We start from the raw sequence: 16524 nt of genomic DNA, 5'->3' as shown, positions 1-16524 counted from the left end.
TAATTCCTCGTGGAATTTGTGGGACAAAACGTGGCCTCATTCAAAACGAATTTCCTCAGTCACTCAATGAACACTAGAAGATAAACAATATATACTAGCACAAAAGTTATTTAGCCGTTTCAAAAAATGGTTCAAATGACTCTAAGCACTAAGGGACTTAACTGATGTCATCAGTCCCCTAGACGTAGAACTACTAAAACCTAACTAACCTAAGAATATCACACACATCCATGCCCGAGGCAGGATTCAAACCTGCGACCGTAGCAGCAGCGCGGTTCGGGACTGAAGCGCCTAGAACCGCTCGGCCACTAGCCGTTTCAATTTCAATAGATTCTCATCAACACTGAAAAATTTAAACCACGAGGCAAACACTTTAAAATATATAATCTTCAAAGGCTTCATTGCGCCATATTCTTTAATATATGTACCATACAATGTAATGCTTTCTTAAATAGTTTTAGTTGTTTGGCTTTCAATTTTCCTAATTATAAATTATGCACTAATTAGCGTCACGGACAGATATTTTTCGCTCACATGGCCGCATGAAACCTCGCAAACTGAATTACAAACCGAACACCTGCATAACCCACGCGATCCGCTAGAGATTATTATAAACGTATGGCAGAGGGTAATTTTTATTGCACCATATGACAATGTGATAATGCATCTTTTCGTCCATTCACATATGGAGTGTGGTAAGGAAGACTAGTTACATAACTATGTGCGGTGTCTTACTACTCTGCTTTTGTCATAGCGCTATCTACAGGGACCGTATTGTAAAGCAAAGAACTCTGTTCATAGGTAGCCCTCTAAAAACAAGACGCTAGAATTTTCTACGAAGATTTTTATAAGCTATCTCATAAGGAAATAGAGATGAAAGACACGTTCGTAGCATTTCTCGACTTAGAAAAAAAGCGTTCGACAACGTAAAATGGCGCAAGACGTGTGAAATTCACAGAAAGATATGTGTAAGCCATAGGGACAGACGGGTAATATGCAATATATAAGAGAACTAAGAGGTAAAAACAAGAACAAAACGACAAATCGAAATGCTTGGATTAAAAAGCGTGTAAGAGACGGATCCCAGTTTTTTTCCACTAGTGCTGAACTGTACACAGTACAAGCACTAATGGAAACGAAAGAAACTATCAAATGTAGGAATTAAAACTCAGGATGAAAGGATATCAATGATAAGATACGATGATGACATCGCTATTCTGAGTGAAACTGAAGATGGATTACATGGAGTGAACAGTCTACTGAGCATATAATATGCATTGAGAGTAAACCAAAGAAAGACGAAAACAATGAGTAGTAGTAAAATGAGATTAGCGATAACGTTATCAAAATTAGGCGACAGGCAGGAGATGAAGGAATTCTACTTTGGGAGCAAAATAGCACACGACTGAACAAACAAAGTGACATAAGAAGCAGACAAGCACAGACACAGAGAGAATTTATGGCCAAAGGAAGTGTACTGGCATCAAACATCTTCCATAATTTGAGAAAGACCTTTCTGAGAACGAACGTTTGGAGCACGTCTTTGTAAGTGAGTGAATGAGGGACAGTGGAAAAACCAGAAAAAGAGAACCTAAGCGTCTGAGATGTGAAGGTATAGAAGGAGGTTGAGAAGTAAGAGGACTGGTAAGGAATGAGGAGGTCCTCCACAGAATCACTGAGGACATGTGGAAAACAGTAACAAAAAGAAGGGTCACGGTGATAGGAATAACTTCAACGGAATACGAGGGAGTTGTAGAGGGTGAAAACTGCATGCGAAGAAGAGATTGGAAAGTGTCCAAAAAGTAACAGAGACGTTTGGTGTAACTCTTACTGTGAAATGAAGAGGTTTTGGCACAGGAGAGGAAGTGTTTGGTTACGTGAAATCATAACTTGGTTTAGGGTAAACAAAGTCTGATGAAAGAGGTTGAATACTTTGTTGTATGGGGAACGACATACAGAACAACATATACGCTGCACCGTACCCAGCACTCGAAAACGGTGAATACGAGGTGCATTCAAGTTCTAAGGCCTCCGATTTTTTTTCTAATTAACTACTCACCCGAAATCGATGAAACTGGCGTTACTTCTCGACGTAATTGCCCTGCAGACGTACACATTTTTTCACAACGCTGACTCCATGATTCCATGGCAGCGGCGAAGGCTTCTTTAGGAGTCTGTTTTGACCACTGGAAAATCGCTGAGGCAATAGCTGCAAGGCTGGTGAATGTGCGGCCACGGAGAGTGTCTTTCATTGTTGGAAAAAGCCAAAAGTCACTAGGAGCCAGGGCAGGTGAGTAGGGAGCATGAGGAATCACTTCAAAGTTGTTATCACGAAGAAACTGTTGCGTAACGTTAGCTCGATGTGCGGGTGTGTTGTCTTGGTGAAGCAGCACACGCGCAGCCCTTCCCGGACGTTTTTGTTGCAGTGCAGGAAGGAATTTGTTCTTCAAAACATTTTCGTAGGATGCACCTGTTACCGTAGTGCCCTTTGGAACGCAATGGGTAAGGATTACGCCCTCGCTGTCCCAGAACATGGACACCATCATTTTTTCAGCACTGGCGGTTACCTGAAATTTTTTTGGTGGCGGTGAATCTGTGTGCTTCCATTGAGCTGTCTGGCGCTTTGTTTCTGGATTGAAAAATGGCATCCGTGTCTCATCCATTGTCACAACCGACGAAAAGAAAGTCCCATTCATGCTGTCGTTGCACGTCAACATTGCTTGGCAACATGCCACACGGGCAGCCATGTAGTCGTCCGTCAGCATTCGTGGCACCCACCTGGATGACACTTTTCGCATTTTCAGGTCGTCATGCAGGATTGTGTGCACAGAACCCACAGAAATGCCAACTCTGGAGGCGATCTGTTCAACAGTCATTCGGCGATCTCCCAAAACAATTGTCTCCACTTTCTCGATCATGTCATCAGACCGGCTTGTGCGAGCCCGAGGTTGTTTCGGTTTGTTGTCACACGATGTTCTGCCTTCATTAAACTGTCGCACCCACAAACGCACTTTCAACACATCCGTAACTCCATCACCACATGTCTCCTTCAACTGTCGATGAATTTCAATTGGTTTCACACCACGCAAATTCAGAAAACGAATGATTGCACACTGTTCAAGTAAGGAAAACGTCGCCATTTTAAGTATTTAAAACAGTTCTCATTCTCGCCGCTGGCGGTAAAATTCGATCTGCCGTGCGGTGCTGCCATCTCTGGGACATATTGACAATGAACGCGGCCTCATTTTAAAACAATGCGCATGTTTCTATCTCTTTCCAGTCCGGAGAAAAAAAAATCGGAGGCCTTAGAACTTGAATGCCCCTCGTAAATTCCTGAAAACGTTTTGTGTTACGCCTGCAAAAACCTAACCGGTTGAGTACTTGATTAATAAAATCATTATTAACACGTCTAAAGAATTTCCAAATATATCGTTACTATGGATGAAATTAAGATGAGGAATGTTTCTCCAACCTGTTTGCATTGACACAGATATGTCCATAGAACGCTTATGCACAGGGGGGCTAAAGTGAGGGTGTTCCTTCTTGTATAAAGGGGAGCTGGCTAGCTCACCTGGAGAGGAGCCTCGTGTCCTCGATCTGCGCCAGCAGTGCCTCCATGGGGTCCTGGTCGTCGTCGTCGTCCACGTCGTCGTCCCGCGCCACGTCCGCGTCGCCGTCGACGTCCGCGTCATGGTAGCCGGAGGGCCGCGCGCCGCAGGGCATGCCCACGCCGGAGTCCGCCTCGTCCAGGGATCGAAGCTGCGCCTCCCGGCTCGGCGGCCGACGCTGCGTGCGCAGGAAGTCACCTACGGCAGACACCAGACACCACGCTAGCCATTTACACTTTGTCCACTTAATTACTGCTTTCTAAAAAACTGGCTCTTATGTGGTTGTACAGGTCGTTGCAATACACCGAACGCCCTCTACATATTGGTGCTTTAGTTTTAGCTCTAATTCTACCCCGTAGGTAGTGGTTTGTGCAGTATGCCCGAGATAAAAGCGGCCTCTTGTCAATCATACGCGCAGCCTGTCCTATGGAAATGGGAATGAGCGTTTGGCGTCATTGGCCGGGAGGCCCCTCGCGGGGAAGGTCCGGCCGCCTTGGTGCAGGTCTTATTACAGTCGATGCCACATTGGGCGACCTGCGCGCCGGATGGGGATGAAATGATGATGAAGAAAGCACAACACCCAGTTCCTGAGCGGAGAAAATCCCCGACCCAGCCGGCAATCGAACCCCCGGGCCTGTAGGACAACGGTCCGTCACGCTGACCACTCAGCTATCGGGGCGGACAGCCTGTCCTATAAGATAGGAGTATCTCATATAACGGCTAAAAGACGCTCACAGCAGTTTCAAGCAACAAGCAAACGGCAAGAACTAGAGATGTGACCATTGACAACAACCGTCACTCGAACGGAAGATCCGTCGAGTGGGAAGCAGGAAAATAAAAAACCTACTTTGCTTACGAAGGAGGGTCGCTTTTTCTTATCTTGAATTTACTTTGTAATATAACTTAAAGAAGATGGGTTGGGAAAAAAAAGACTTGACGAAGTTCTCCATCATGAAGTACCGTTTTATGGAGGAAGTAGCAAAAACAAAATAGGCAGAACTACAATTGTGGATAAATATCTAGAAGAAGATCTGGTTTAGTACTGTCTAGCTGTGGAAGCTTCTTTCTTTGAGCTTACTCGTTATGTCTTGAGAAAACTGGGCGAAATTTTCAATTATCCAGATACGTTAGTGTTGCAGTAGAACTTCAACGTACGTTGTCGCAGCGATGGAGACTTCAATATTTTGCTGTCCCACTGGCTCAGATCTTTTCAGTTCATGAGGTGTTGCAGAATACAGAGTTTACATATATTACTTTGTACTGCACGAATTGCACCTATAAGGCGTTATTCACATAAGCGGATAGTAGTAGTTACAAGAGATCTGTTTTAAGGATAATTATTTCAGTTTTCTCTTGGTTTAGCTTATGTTAACACCACCACCACCCTCTAATTAATTCCGTTGCGCTATGAGGAAGTTGACGTCACCATGGCATAGTCTGTCCATTTACGGGTCAGGTTTCATATAAACAGGAATGTTCGAGGGCTTGAAAACTGGGGATCATAGTGTCTTATGAACAGACAGGTTAAATCTAAAGTAGTGGCAGGCTTTCAGCGTTCGGACGGGAAGTAATCGTTGTACTGATTCCTAAGTATTGTTTGTTGCCTTGGGAACATCACCAGGCTGGACGGACGGAAGAACAGGGAAAAAAACAAAAAAAAAAAAAACAAAGAAGAACTGCTCGATTCGTCACTTGTTTGTTTAGTTGCCTTGAACGTCACAAAAACGGTCGACCAACTGCAGAGCGAGGAGTTGCAAAACGATTATATGTGCATCGTCGAAGACCGGATGCGTCCCAAAACGAGTCCAGAACTAATAGAACTTCCTCTAATATGTAACATTCATCTTGCGTCACGACCACGCTCCTACAGTCAGGGACGGGTTCATACAGACGGGCACGTACCGACTCTACGTACCAACTGCGAATAGAATAGGGGGTGCAGGGGTGATACTGGTACGTTAAAAGCCACTCCCCTTCACCCCACGACGCAGCATATTGCGGCTCTCAAGAGTACAGGTCACTGTGCAGGGTACGTGATCTTTCCGTAAATTTAGAGCACAGTGGTACGAGGAGGGGAGATGTGACAATGAAGCTGCATTCTTTCTTCCATTATGCCTCCCATGGCACTGTGCCGAGTCGGGGTGTTTGTGTCAACAGCGCCAGCAGACATCGGTCACAGGGGACGTGGGTTCAGGGTCCCGCGCTGCGTCACAGAGGACAGACAGGTCGAAAGCCCGGATACGGCGCCACGCAAGCGCCGCTCGGAAACGAGCATTGCACGAGCAGCCTGGCAGCAATGAAATAACGCAAGGGGTCGGCAGTACCGTCCGTAAACAGCGCTGCTTCTGAGACAGCCTTCCCTAAAGTACCTCTTCTTCCAGTATGTCGACGTCAGAGGCTGACGGCAAAACTCCAAAATAGACAACGAAATACAATGAGGCGACGACACGGGATAGCGATGTGCATATATACAACTGACGTTAGTATCGCGTACACAAGGTGTAAATGTGAGTAGCCAGTTGCAATAATCACTATGTGGACGATGTGGCCTATTCTACACCTTATTTTAGATCCATGTGACGATTCTGTGCTGATTATACACTCCTGAAAATTGAAATCAGAACACCGTGAATTCATTGTCCCAGGAAGGGGAAACTTTATTGACACATTCCTGGGGTCAGATACATCACATGATCACACTGACAGAACCACAGGCACATAGACACAGGCAACAGAGCATGCACAATGTCGGCACTAGTACAGTGTATATCCACCTTTCGCAGCAATGCAGGCTGCTATTCTCCCATGGAGACGACCGTAGAGATGCTGGATGTAGTCCTGTGGAACGGCTTGCCATGCCATTTCCACCTGGCGCCTCAGTTGGACCAGCGTTCGTGCTGGACGTGCAGACCGCGTGAGACGACGCTTCATCCAGTCCCAAACATGCTCAATGGGGGACAGATCCGGAGATCTTGCTGGCCAGGGTAGTTGACTTACACCTTCTAGAGCACGTTGGGTGGCACGGGATACATGCGGACGTGCATTGTCCTGTTGGAACAGCAAGTTCCCTTGCCGGTCTAGGAATGGTAGAACGATGGGTTCGATGACGGTTTGGATGTACCGTGCACTATTCAGTGTCCCCTCGACGATCACCAGTGGTGTACGGCCAGTGTAGGAGATCGCTCCCCACACCATGATGCCGGGTGTTGGCCCTGTCTGCCTCGGTCGTATGCAGTCCTGATTGTGGCGCTCACCTGCACGGCGCCAAACACGCATACGACCATCATTGGCACCAAGGCAGAAGCGACTCTCATCGCTGAAGACGACACGTCTCCATTCGTCCCTCCATTCACGCCTGTCGCGACACCACTGGAGGCGGGCTGCACGATGTTGGGGCGTGAGCGGAAGACGGCCTAACGGTGTGCGGGACCGTAGCCCAGCTTCATGGAGACGGTTGCGAATGGTCCTCGCCGATACCCCAGGAGCAACAGTGTCCCTAATTTGCTGGGAAGTGGCGGTGCGGTCCCCTACGGCACTGCGTAGGATCCTACGGTCTTGGCGTGCATCCGTGCGTCGCTGCGGTCCGGTCCCAGGTCGACGGGCACGTGCACCTTCCGCCGACCACTGGCGACAACATCGATGTACTGTGGAGACCTCACGCCCCACGTGTTGAGCAATTCGGCGGTACGTCCACCCGGCCTCCCGCATGCCCACTATACGCCCTCGCTCAAAGTCCGTCAACTGCACATACGGTTCACGTCCACGCTGTCGCGGCATGCTACCAGTGTTAAAGACTGCGATGGAGCTCCGTATGCCACGGCAAACTGGCTGACACTGACGGCGGCGGTGCACAAATGCTGCGCAGCTAGCGCCATTCGACAGCCAACACCACGGGTCCTGGTGTGTCCGCTGTGCCGTGCGTGTGATCATTGCTTGTACAGCCCTCTCGCAGTGTCTGGAGCAAGTATGGTGGGTCTGACACACCGGTGTCAATGTGTTCTTTTTTCCATTTGCAGAAGTGTATTTATATGTTTTGACGATGCCATTATGGCCTTATCAGTTTAGGACATGGTGTAAAAAAGATCTCAGGATGGTCATTACTGACTGAAACCGGTCATCGTCTAAAGAATTGATATTGTGATCAGAGACTGGAATAAAACAACATATTTAAGGTGTAAAAGGACAGTGCATTGGTGAAGCCGTCATTTGCACACAGGTGATTCACTAAAAAGGCATCCGATATGATTATGGGCAGACAACGGTAACTACGCGACTTAGCACGCGGAATGGTAGAACTAGACGCATGGGACATTACATTTCGAAAATCGTCACGGAATTCAGTATTCCGTGATCCACAGCGGAAAGAGCGCGGTATGGAAAACGCAGTGGCCGCCGACCCCCACGTAACGACCACGAACAACAGCGTCTGCGTAGAGTTGAAAAAAACAATACTGCGTGAAATAACGGCAGAAATCAATGTGGTGCATACAGCGAACGTTTCCGTTAGGACAGGGCAGTAAAAGTGGGCGTTAATGGGCCATGGCAGCAGACGACCGACGCAAGTGACTTTGCTAACAGTAGAGATGGGCAAAACTGTTCTTTTCAGAGATCGGATCAGAACTGTCCACTCCCTGAAATGAACTAGCTCTTTTTCATGACTCACAACTCATTCACAATAGAAAATAAATGGAAGGCACATTGCCTTTAAACTTGGTTTATTCCAGTACTATACCTGTATTTTGATCTTATTTGATCCTACTTTGAAGTAACACAGATAATGAGTAAGAATTTTGTATTGTTTATTGAAATTTCCACGATATGACAAAGTTTTTGATTATTGATTTATTTTGCACTATCGTGGTTTTTTGGGTGATCGGAAAATGTTGTAACTTGAGATTTACATTAACAATATATTTGGCTATAATGTACTAAAATTTCATTAACCTCGTACAAATACATCGCAAGCCATATATTTTTAAAGTGAACGTTTCCTTCCGAAGACGCCTAAAATCGCAAAATCCATACCAGAATAAGAAAAAAATATATATAAATTTGACTGTAAGACTAAAGTGCTGCATATAGCCTTACGCAGAATAAAACAAGGAAAATATTGGTGTATCACATTTTGCTATACGTTTATCGGTTTGCTCGTAATTAAAGCGTAAATTCGAGTGTCCATAATAAAAATCCTACAGTAAGAGGAGTCGTCAGGAACCTAATATGATCAGTTTAAACAAATAAAAATAAAATAAAAACAAATGATGTATACATAACATAATAATGTAATATACATAGTGGTATTACTACGAAGAACAATATCCAGTAGAGACGAACTCCGATGCAGAGGCGCTGAGTCAAGCAGGTCGAACCACGAGCTGTATTACTGCGTGAGCGAAGATCGCAGAGACCAGAGTGATACCTGAGTTGCTTTGCTCAACGCTCTGGCTAGAGTCGAGAACGGTGGGGTGAGCGTTGAGCGCCCGAGTTCCAAGGGTGGGGGGAGCGGTGAACGGCCACCAGTCACCCGCTCCGAGACAAATCGTCCGTTCTCTTGCGAGCAGGTTGTTGCAAGTAGTTCTTATGTTCTCCGCTAGGTGGCTGCCCTGTTGCTCGCATCAACCGCCCAGAGGGCAGGACGTGTGACTGAAACGCGCCGACGGAGTGCGATGCTAAGTTAAGCTGCTCCAGACACTGCACGCGGCAGAGGAAGCACAGAGACGGCACGGCATATGTGAAACACAAAATCCAATGGGGCACTGCACGATGCAGGCAGCAAAGGTAGAAGCAGGGCAGAGGCCGGCGCTGGCTGTGTTGTGTGTCGTGTAGTGTGCTCTGACCAGCAGAGGCCCCGCTGATCTGCTCCGTCTCTCTCTCTCTCTCTCTCTCTCTCTCTCTCTGCTGTGGGAAACGTTTGGGGCTACCGTTCTTTTTTTCTGAGTCACTGATTGTTCACTGCTTTGAAAGATTCAACTCTATGAATCAGTTCAGGAGCGGATCCCCCATCTCTAGCAAACAGTAGGACACTGCATGAGCGCCTTTCCTGCGCTCGTGACCGTATCAGTTGGACCCTGGACGACTGTAAAATCGTGCTCTGGTCAGGTTAGTCTCGATCTCAGTTAGTAAGAGCTGGTGGTAGGGTTCGAGTGTGGCGCAGGCTCCACGACGGCGTAGCTGCAACGTGTCAACAAGGCACTGGGCAAGTTGGTGGTGACTCCATAACGGTGGGCTCTGTGTTTACAAGGAATGGACTCTATGCTCTGGTCCAACAGAACCCATCATTGATTGGAAATGGTTATGTTCGGCTACATGGAGATCACATGCAGGCATTCATTGGCTTCATGTTCCCAGGCAACGGTGGAATTTTTATTGATGACAATGCATCATGGCAGCGCGCCGCAATTGTTCGCGACTGTAGAACATTCTCGACAATTCGAACGAATGATTTCGCCACCGTGATGTCCCCGGCGTGAATCCCACCGCATATTTATGGGACACAATCGAGAGGTTATTTCGTGCACGGAACCCTGCATCGGCAACATTTTCACAATCATGGACGGCAATCGAGGCAGCATGGCTCAGTATGACGAGTCCGCGGCACCTCGAGTTGCTGCAGTACGCATATACACTCCTGGAAATTGAAATAAGAACACCGTGAATTCATTGTCCCAGGAAGGGGAAACTTTATTGACACATTCCTGGGGTCAGATACATCACATGATCACACTGACAGAACCACAGGCACATAGACACAGGCAACAGAGCATGCACAATGTCGGCACTAGTACAGTGTATATCCACCTTTCGCAGCAATGCAGGCTGCTATTCTCCCATGGAGACGATCGTAGAGATGCTGGATGTAGTCCTGTGGAACGGCTTGCCATGCCATTTCCACCTGGCGCCTCAGTCGGACCAGCGTTCGTGCTGGACGTGCAGACCGCGTGAGACGACGCTTCATCCAGTCCCAAACATGCTCAATGGGCGACAGATCCGGAGATCTTGCTGGCCAGGGTCGTTGACTTACACCTTCTAGAGCACGTTGGGTGGCACGGGATACATGCGGACCTGCATTGTCCTGTTGGAACAGCAAGTTCCCTTGCCGGTCTAGGAATGGTAGAACGATGGGTTCGATGACGGTTTGGATGTACCGTGCACTATTCAGTGTCCCCTCGACGATCACCAGTGGTGTACGGCCAGTGTAGGAGATCGCTCCCCACACCATGATGCCGGGTGTTGGCCCTGTGTGCCTCGGTCGTATGCAGTCCTGATTGTGGCGCTCACCTGCACGGCGCCAAACACGCATACGACCATCATTGGCACCGAGGCAGAAGCGACTCTCATCGCTGAAGACGACACGTCTCCATTCGTCCCTCCATCCACGCCTGTCGCGACACCACTGGAGGCGGGCTGCACGATGTTGGGGCGTGAGTGGAAGACGGCCTAACGGTGTGCGGGACCGTAGCCCAGCTTCATGGAGACGGTTGCGAATGGTCCTCGCCGATACCCCAGGAGCAACAGTGTCCCTAATTTGCTGGGAAGTGGCGGTGCGGTCCCCTACGGCACTGCGTAGGATACTACGGTCTTGGCGTGCATCCGTGCGTCGCTGCGGTCCGGTCCCAGGTCGACGGGCACGTGCACCTTCCACCGACCACTGGCGACAACATCGATGTACTGTGGAGACCTCACGCCCCCACGTGTTGAGCAATTCGGCGGTACGTCCACCCGGCCTCCCGCATGCCCACTATACGCCCTCGCTCAAAGTCCGTCAACTGCACATACGGTTCACGTCCACGCTGTCGCGGCATGCTACCAGTGTTAAAGACTGCGATGGAGCTCCGTATGCCACGGCAAACTGGCTGACACTGACGGCGGCGGTGCACAAATGCTGCGCAGCTAGCGCCATTCGACGGCCAACACCGCGGTTCCTGGTGTGTCCGCTGTGCCGTGCGTGTGATCATTGCTTGTACAGCCCTCTCGCAGTTGTCGGAGCAAGTATGGTGGGTCTGACACACCGGTGTCAATGTGTTCTTTTTTCCATTTCCAGGAGTGTATATCCACACTTATATATTACCAAGGTTGATGTATCAACAGATCGCAAAAAAGAGAGCTTGCAAGGCATTGCATTACTGCACTAAAGCTTCACCAAAGTCTGATATTGCACAGCGATCTTGTAACAGGATATAGGCAAGGGTAAATACATCAATGGGTTATGCTAAGAAATTAATCACTGATGTAGAAGGGGTTGGTCACAAGTTAATTCTCTAGGCTATCTTTAAGCTATCGAAAATGGTTGTCCCTGAATAATAGACACCTTTCTGGATCAAAGTAGGTGACTTTATAAAGATTGGTTCTCTTTCGAATTCCGTGAACTGAGCTGTTCGCTTGAAAGAAATATGTGTTTTATTAAGAAATAAATATACTGAGAAGTAACAGGTAGCACATGAAGTTGCTTGAACAAACTTCTGCACGACTTTCTTGAGCTCACACCACAAATAATTCGTAATGCACCCGTTCGAATCCAGAAGCGTTTGGTGTAGTCTGACGTGTATTTATCCCAAAATTCGATACTGTGCGACAATATCGAATGAAAGTAAGAAAATCATTACAGCTTTTTAGGTCACGTATGTCTGAATACATTCGCATTCCAAACAAAAAATCGTTCATTCATGGTAACCGTTCTGTTGCTGCTCTTCCTAACTGAACAGACGATGTTTTAATTTCAAGAAGTGGTCAACTTTGTGTATTGCATGTCCTCACATTTTACGTATATGTTACATGGCAAGCACTTGCAGGGTCTCAACTGCAAGTAGAGAATTTTGTCCAAGTTATCTGAACTGGTCCCAAATAAATTGTTCACGGACACGATAATCTCATTAACGTATCTTTCTAAAGTAACATTAGATTTGCCATGTAATACAATGTTTCTATCACCTACAAGCAAAACAAACTTCTCATTTTGGTAGTCTTGGTGCTGGAGGGTCATTAATATTTATTTTTGCCATCATCAGGCTTCACACTGTCCCAGCGGGAACTTCTCCTGAGCCAACCTCTTCATATCAGAGTAGTACGTACAGTAATACAAACAAGAAATATTAGTGCCCCTAAGATGGAACCTCGTGGGATACCACGTCAAATTACGAGTAGTTCCCATTCAGACGCTTCATGTCAGATGGTTCCTTTGTTGACGTAGGGAGATGTATGTTCGACGGACCTAGATTTGGTCGCATCCTCTGTTGAGTAGCACACGCATATGTAGTAGTGTGTTCTTGTAAAACTGCCTTTTGTCATCGGACAGTGGATATAAAGGCTCACGAGTTGTCACATGTGTTGCTGCATATTCAAATGTGAGAATTCCCCAGGGACCAAACTGCTGAGTTCATCCGTCCCTAGACATACACACTAATTAAAGTATCTTAAACTAACTTATGCTAAGGGCAACACACACACCCATGCCCGAGGAAGGACTCAGACCCCCGGCGGAAATGGGGCCGCGCAATTCGTGACAAGGCGCCTCTAACCACGCGGCCACTCCGCGCGGCTTGCTGCATATCATGTCCCTCTGTGTATCCAACAAGGTCAGCTTGGGTATCGATGGTATTATTTGTGCGGATAGCTCAGCGTAGCGGCACGCTTAGGTCGCACGAACTGGATCTTGTCGGAGCGTGTTCTGAAGGGCACTTGGTGACACGTGCGTTCTTCCTCCGGAGGGAGGACACCCCCCCCCCCACACCCCCCCACCCATCGCAATGTCTAGTAGAGATTTGAGGACAACAGGACAGCACGTATTAAATAAATGTATTTAGTGGTTAGTTTACAGTCGATATGTTCTCTATTTTATCAAACAATGGGACGAATGTTATGATCCTTAAGATATTGTGAAATGGCCGACATGCTACCAAAATAGTCAGGGAGAATGTTTTCATTGGGGTGGGTGACTATCCTAGATGTTTTTAAGTGTTAAGCAAGCCACAAGACCCTAAGGTTCTTTTGTCTTAATTCTGTAGTTCAGTTCAGTTAAAACTGTATTTAGATATCACATATTAACACTGAAGAAGTTGATAGTTTTATATTCTTCCTGAATGGAGGTCCCACAGGGTGGAATTGACATTTTGATGTCAACTACGTGGTGGAGTACGTTAGGGTCTCAAGTGTCACTTCCAACAGCCATTGACCTTGGTGGGCCGTGTTTCGCTAGTAATCAGCAAAAAACAATTTTTCGTCATCATACAGATCCTTGAAAAGAACCATAACTCTTTAAACGGCAATATAGCCTATTGGTTAAGTTATTTAGCTAGTAGCTATGCTGAAGGTTACGTGTTCGAGTTCCTCAGTAGTCCAGTCAAAATTTAAAGGAAAAAATTCGTGCAGGCGCAAATTTTTGTACAGTGGTATAGGAGAGGGCCATCAACAACATGATACACTACTGGCCATTAAAGTTGCTACACCACGAAGACGACGTGCTACAAACGCGAAATTTGGGCGACAGGAAGAAGATGCTGTGATATGTCAATGATTAGCTTTTCAGAGCATTCACACAAGGTTAGCGCCGGTGGCGGCACCTACAACGTGCTGACATGAGGATCATTTCCAACCGATTTCTCATACACAAACAGCAATTGACCGGCGTTGCCTGGTGAAACGTTGTTGTGATGCCTCGTGTAAGGAGGAGAAATGCATACCATCACGTTTCCGATTTTGATATAGGTCGCATTGTAGCCTATCGCGATTGCGGTTTATCATATCGCGACATTGCTGCTCGCGTTGGACGAGATCCAATGACTGTTAGAAGAATATGCAATCGGTGGGTTCAGGAGGGTAACACGGAACGCCGTGCTGGATCCCAACGGCGTCGTATCACTAGCAGTCGAGATGACAGGCATGTTATGCTTATGGATGTAACGGATCGTGCAGCCACGTCTCGAACCCTGAGTCAACAGGTGGGGACGTTTGCAAGACAACAACCATCTGCACGAACAGTTCGACGACGTTTGCAGCAGCATGAACTATCAGCTCGGAGACCATGGCTGTGGTTACCCTTGACGCTGCCATCACAGACAGGAGCGCCTGCCTCAACGACGAAGCTGGGTGCACGAATGGCAACACGTCATTTTTCGGATGAATCCAAGTTCTGTTTACAGCATCACGATGGTCGCATTCGTGTTTGGCGACATCGCGGTGAACGCACATTGGAAGCGTGTATCCGTCATCACCATACTGGCGTATCACCCGGTGTGATGGTGTGGCGTGCCATTGGTTACACGTCTCGGTCACCTCTTGTTCGCATTGACGGCACTTTGAACAGTGGACGTTTCATTTCAGATGTGTTACGACCCGTGGGTCTACCCTTCATTCGATCCCTGCGAAACCCTACATTTCAGCAGGATAATGCACGACCGCATGTTGCAGGTCCTGTATGGGCCTTTCTGGATACAGAAAATGTTCGACTGCTGCCCTGGCCAGCACATTTTCCAGATCTCTCACCAATTGGAAACGTATGGTCAATGATGGTCGAGCAAGGGGCTCGTCACAACACGCCAGTCACTACTCGTGATGAACTATGGTATCGTGTCGAAGCTGCATGGGCAGCTGTACCTGAACACGCCATCCAAGGTCTGTTTGACTCAATGCCCAGGCGTATCAAGGCCGTTATTACGGCCAGAGGTTGTTGTTCTGGGTACTGATTTCTCAGGATCTATGCACCCAAATTGCGTGAAAATGTAATCACATGTCAGTTCTAGTATAATATATATCTCTACTGAATATCCGTTTATCATCTGCATTTCTTCTTGGTGCAGCAATTTTAATGGCCAGTAGTGTAAAAATGTTGACAGGAGGGGTGTGATCGTGATGGTGGGGGTGAGTTTGAAGGTGACTTTATAGGCTGTTTTAAAAAACTACGTCAAACTTCCTACAGGAAAGATGCGACTCATTGTTTCACTATGGATAGTGTTTTAAGCATCGGAAATTTGCAGATTATTAGCAACGGTATTTTAATGGTATTAAATTACCCTTTACTGTTAAATGAAATGTATTAATGAAGCATATGAAATACGTGTGATTCGACTAAGTATAGCAGAACCATGTTAAGGGATAAATAATGTTCTGGAGATGGTGTAACAGGGTGGAGGGTTGAGGAGTAGGGGTAGGGCAGAAGAGTGAGGGATGGTAGGTTGCCGGTTTGTCATCATTGACTTCCCTCCTTCATAGCTCTGCAAACTGATGATTGAGAAGATGATTCCCCACTCTATCTACTCCACTACGTGAGAAGAGGCAACTGCAGCGTTTTTCACAAAGTTACACCGACCCTCCGCAGTGCGCGTTATGAATCACTGGTGACGCAGTGCGCACGCATGCTCGGAGCTGTTTATTTTCCATAAAATCGGTTAACACTACGTGGAAAACAGTTGTAGCTATGTCAAGCTACTAATAACACTAACGCAAGAAACGCATATGGGAAGTCTACGTAAAACTCTGCATACTGTACTACAATGCACAGGGGAAACTGATTCTTAGTCATCCTGTGCCGCTGCTATGCCTTAGCGTTTTTTCCGGGAAAGAAGACTTCCTGGACGACGAGGGCTGCCCGGATTTTAGTTTACAGACAGATTGTACCTCCCCAGCATTTCCCGGTTTCTTCTCTTGACAGAGCTCGTGTTTACACGAGATAATTGAGTTATTTTCAGTTGAGTACATATTTGCAGTTGCTAAGTCACTTTTTATGCAAAACACGTTCCTATAAACAACGGCTGAGAAGTGTTTAATCTGCAAGTGTGACGTATGTAGTTCAAAATTGTTCAAATGGCTCTGAGCACTATGGGACTTAACTGCTGAGGTCATCAGTCCCCTAAAACTTAGAACTATTTAAACCTAACTAACCTAAAGTCATCATACACATCCATGCCCGAGGCAGGATTCGAAC

General features: G+C 47.0%; 1 protein-coding gene across 3 annotated transcripts in view; it reads right to left on the bottom strand.

The window, feature by feature from the left end:
* The window catches only part of LOC126240414 (EF-hand calcium-binding domain-containing protein 4A-like), a 794844-nt gene that overhangs the window by 65992 nt on the left and 712328 nt on the right, over nucleotides 1-16524 (bottom strand). For all 3 annotated transcript variants that reach the window (XM_049947923.1, XM_049947924.1, XM_049947925.1), the window contains one exon: nucleotides 3572-3806. In XM_049947923.1, coding sequence (XP_049803880.1) covers nucleotides 3572-3806 — 235 coding nt within the window. The remainder of the gene's footprint in view (nucleotides 1-3571; nucleotides 3807-16524) is intronic.

Source organism: Schistocerca nitens, chromosome 1 (genome assembly GCF_023898315.1).
Source record: "Schistocerca nitens isolate TAMUIC-IGC-003100 chromosome 1, iqSchNite1.1, whole genome shotgun sequence".
Taxonomy (NCBI): domain Eukaryota; kingdom Metazoa; phylum Arthropoda; class Insecta; order Orthoptera; family Acrididae; genus Schistocerca; species Schistocerca nitens.
Note: the sequence above shows the minus strand (reverse complement) of the source record. Positions and strands in the feature narration are given on the sequence as shown.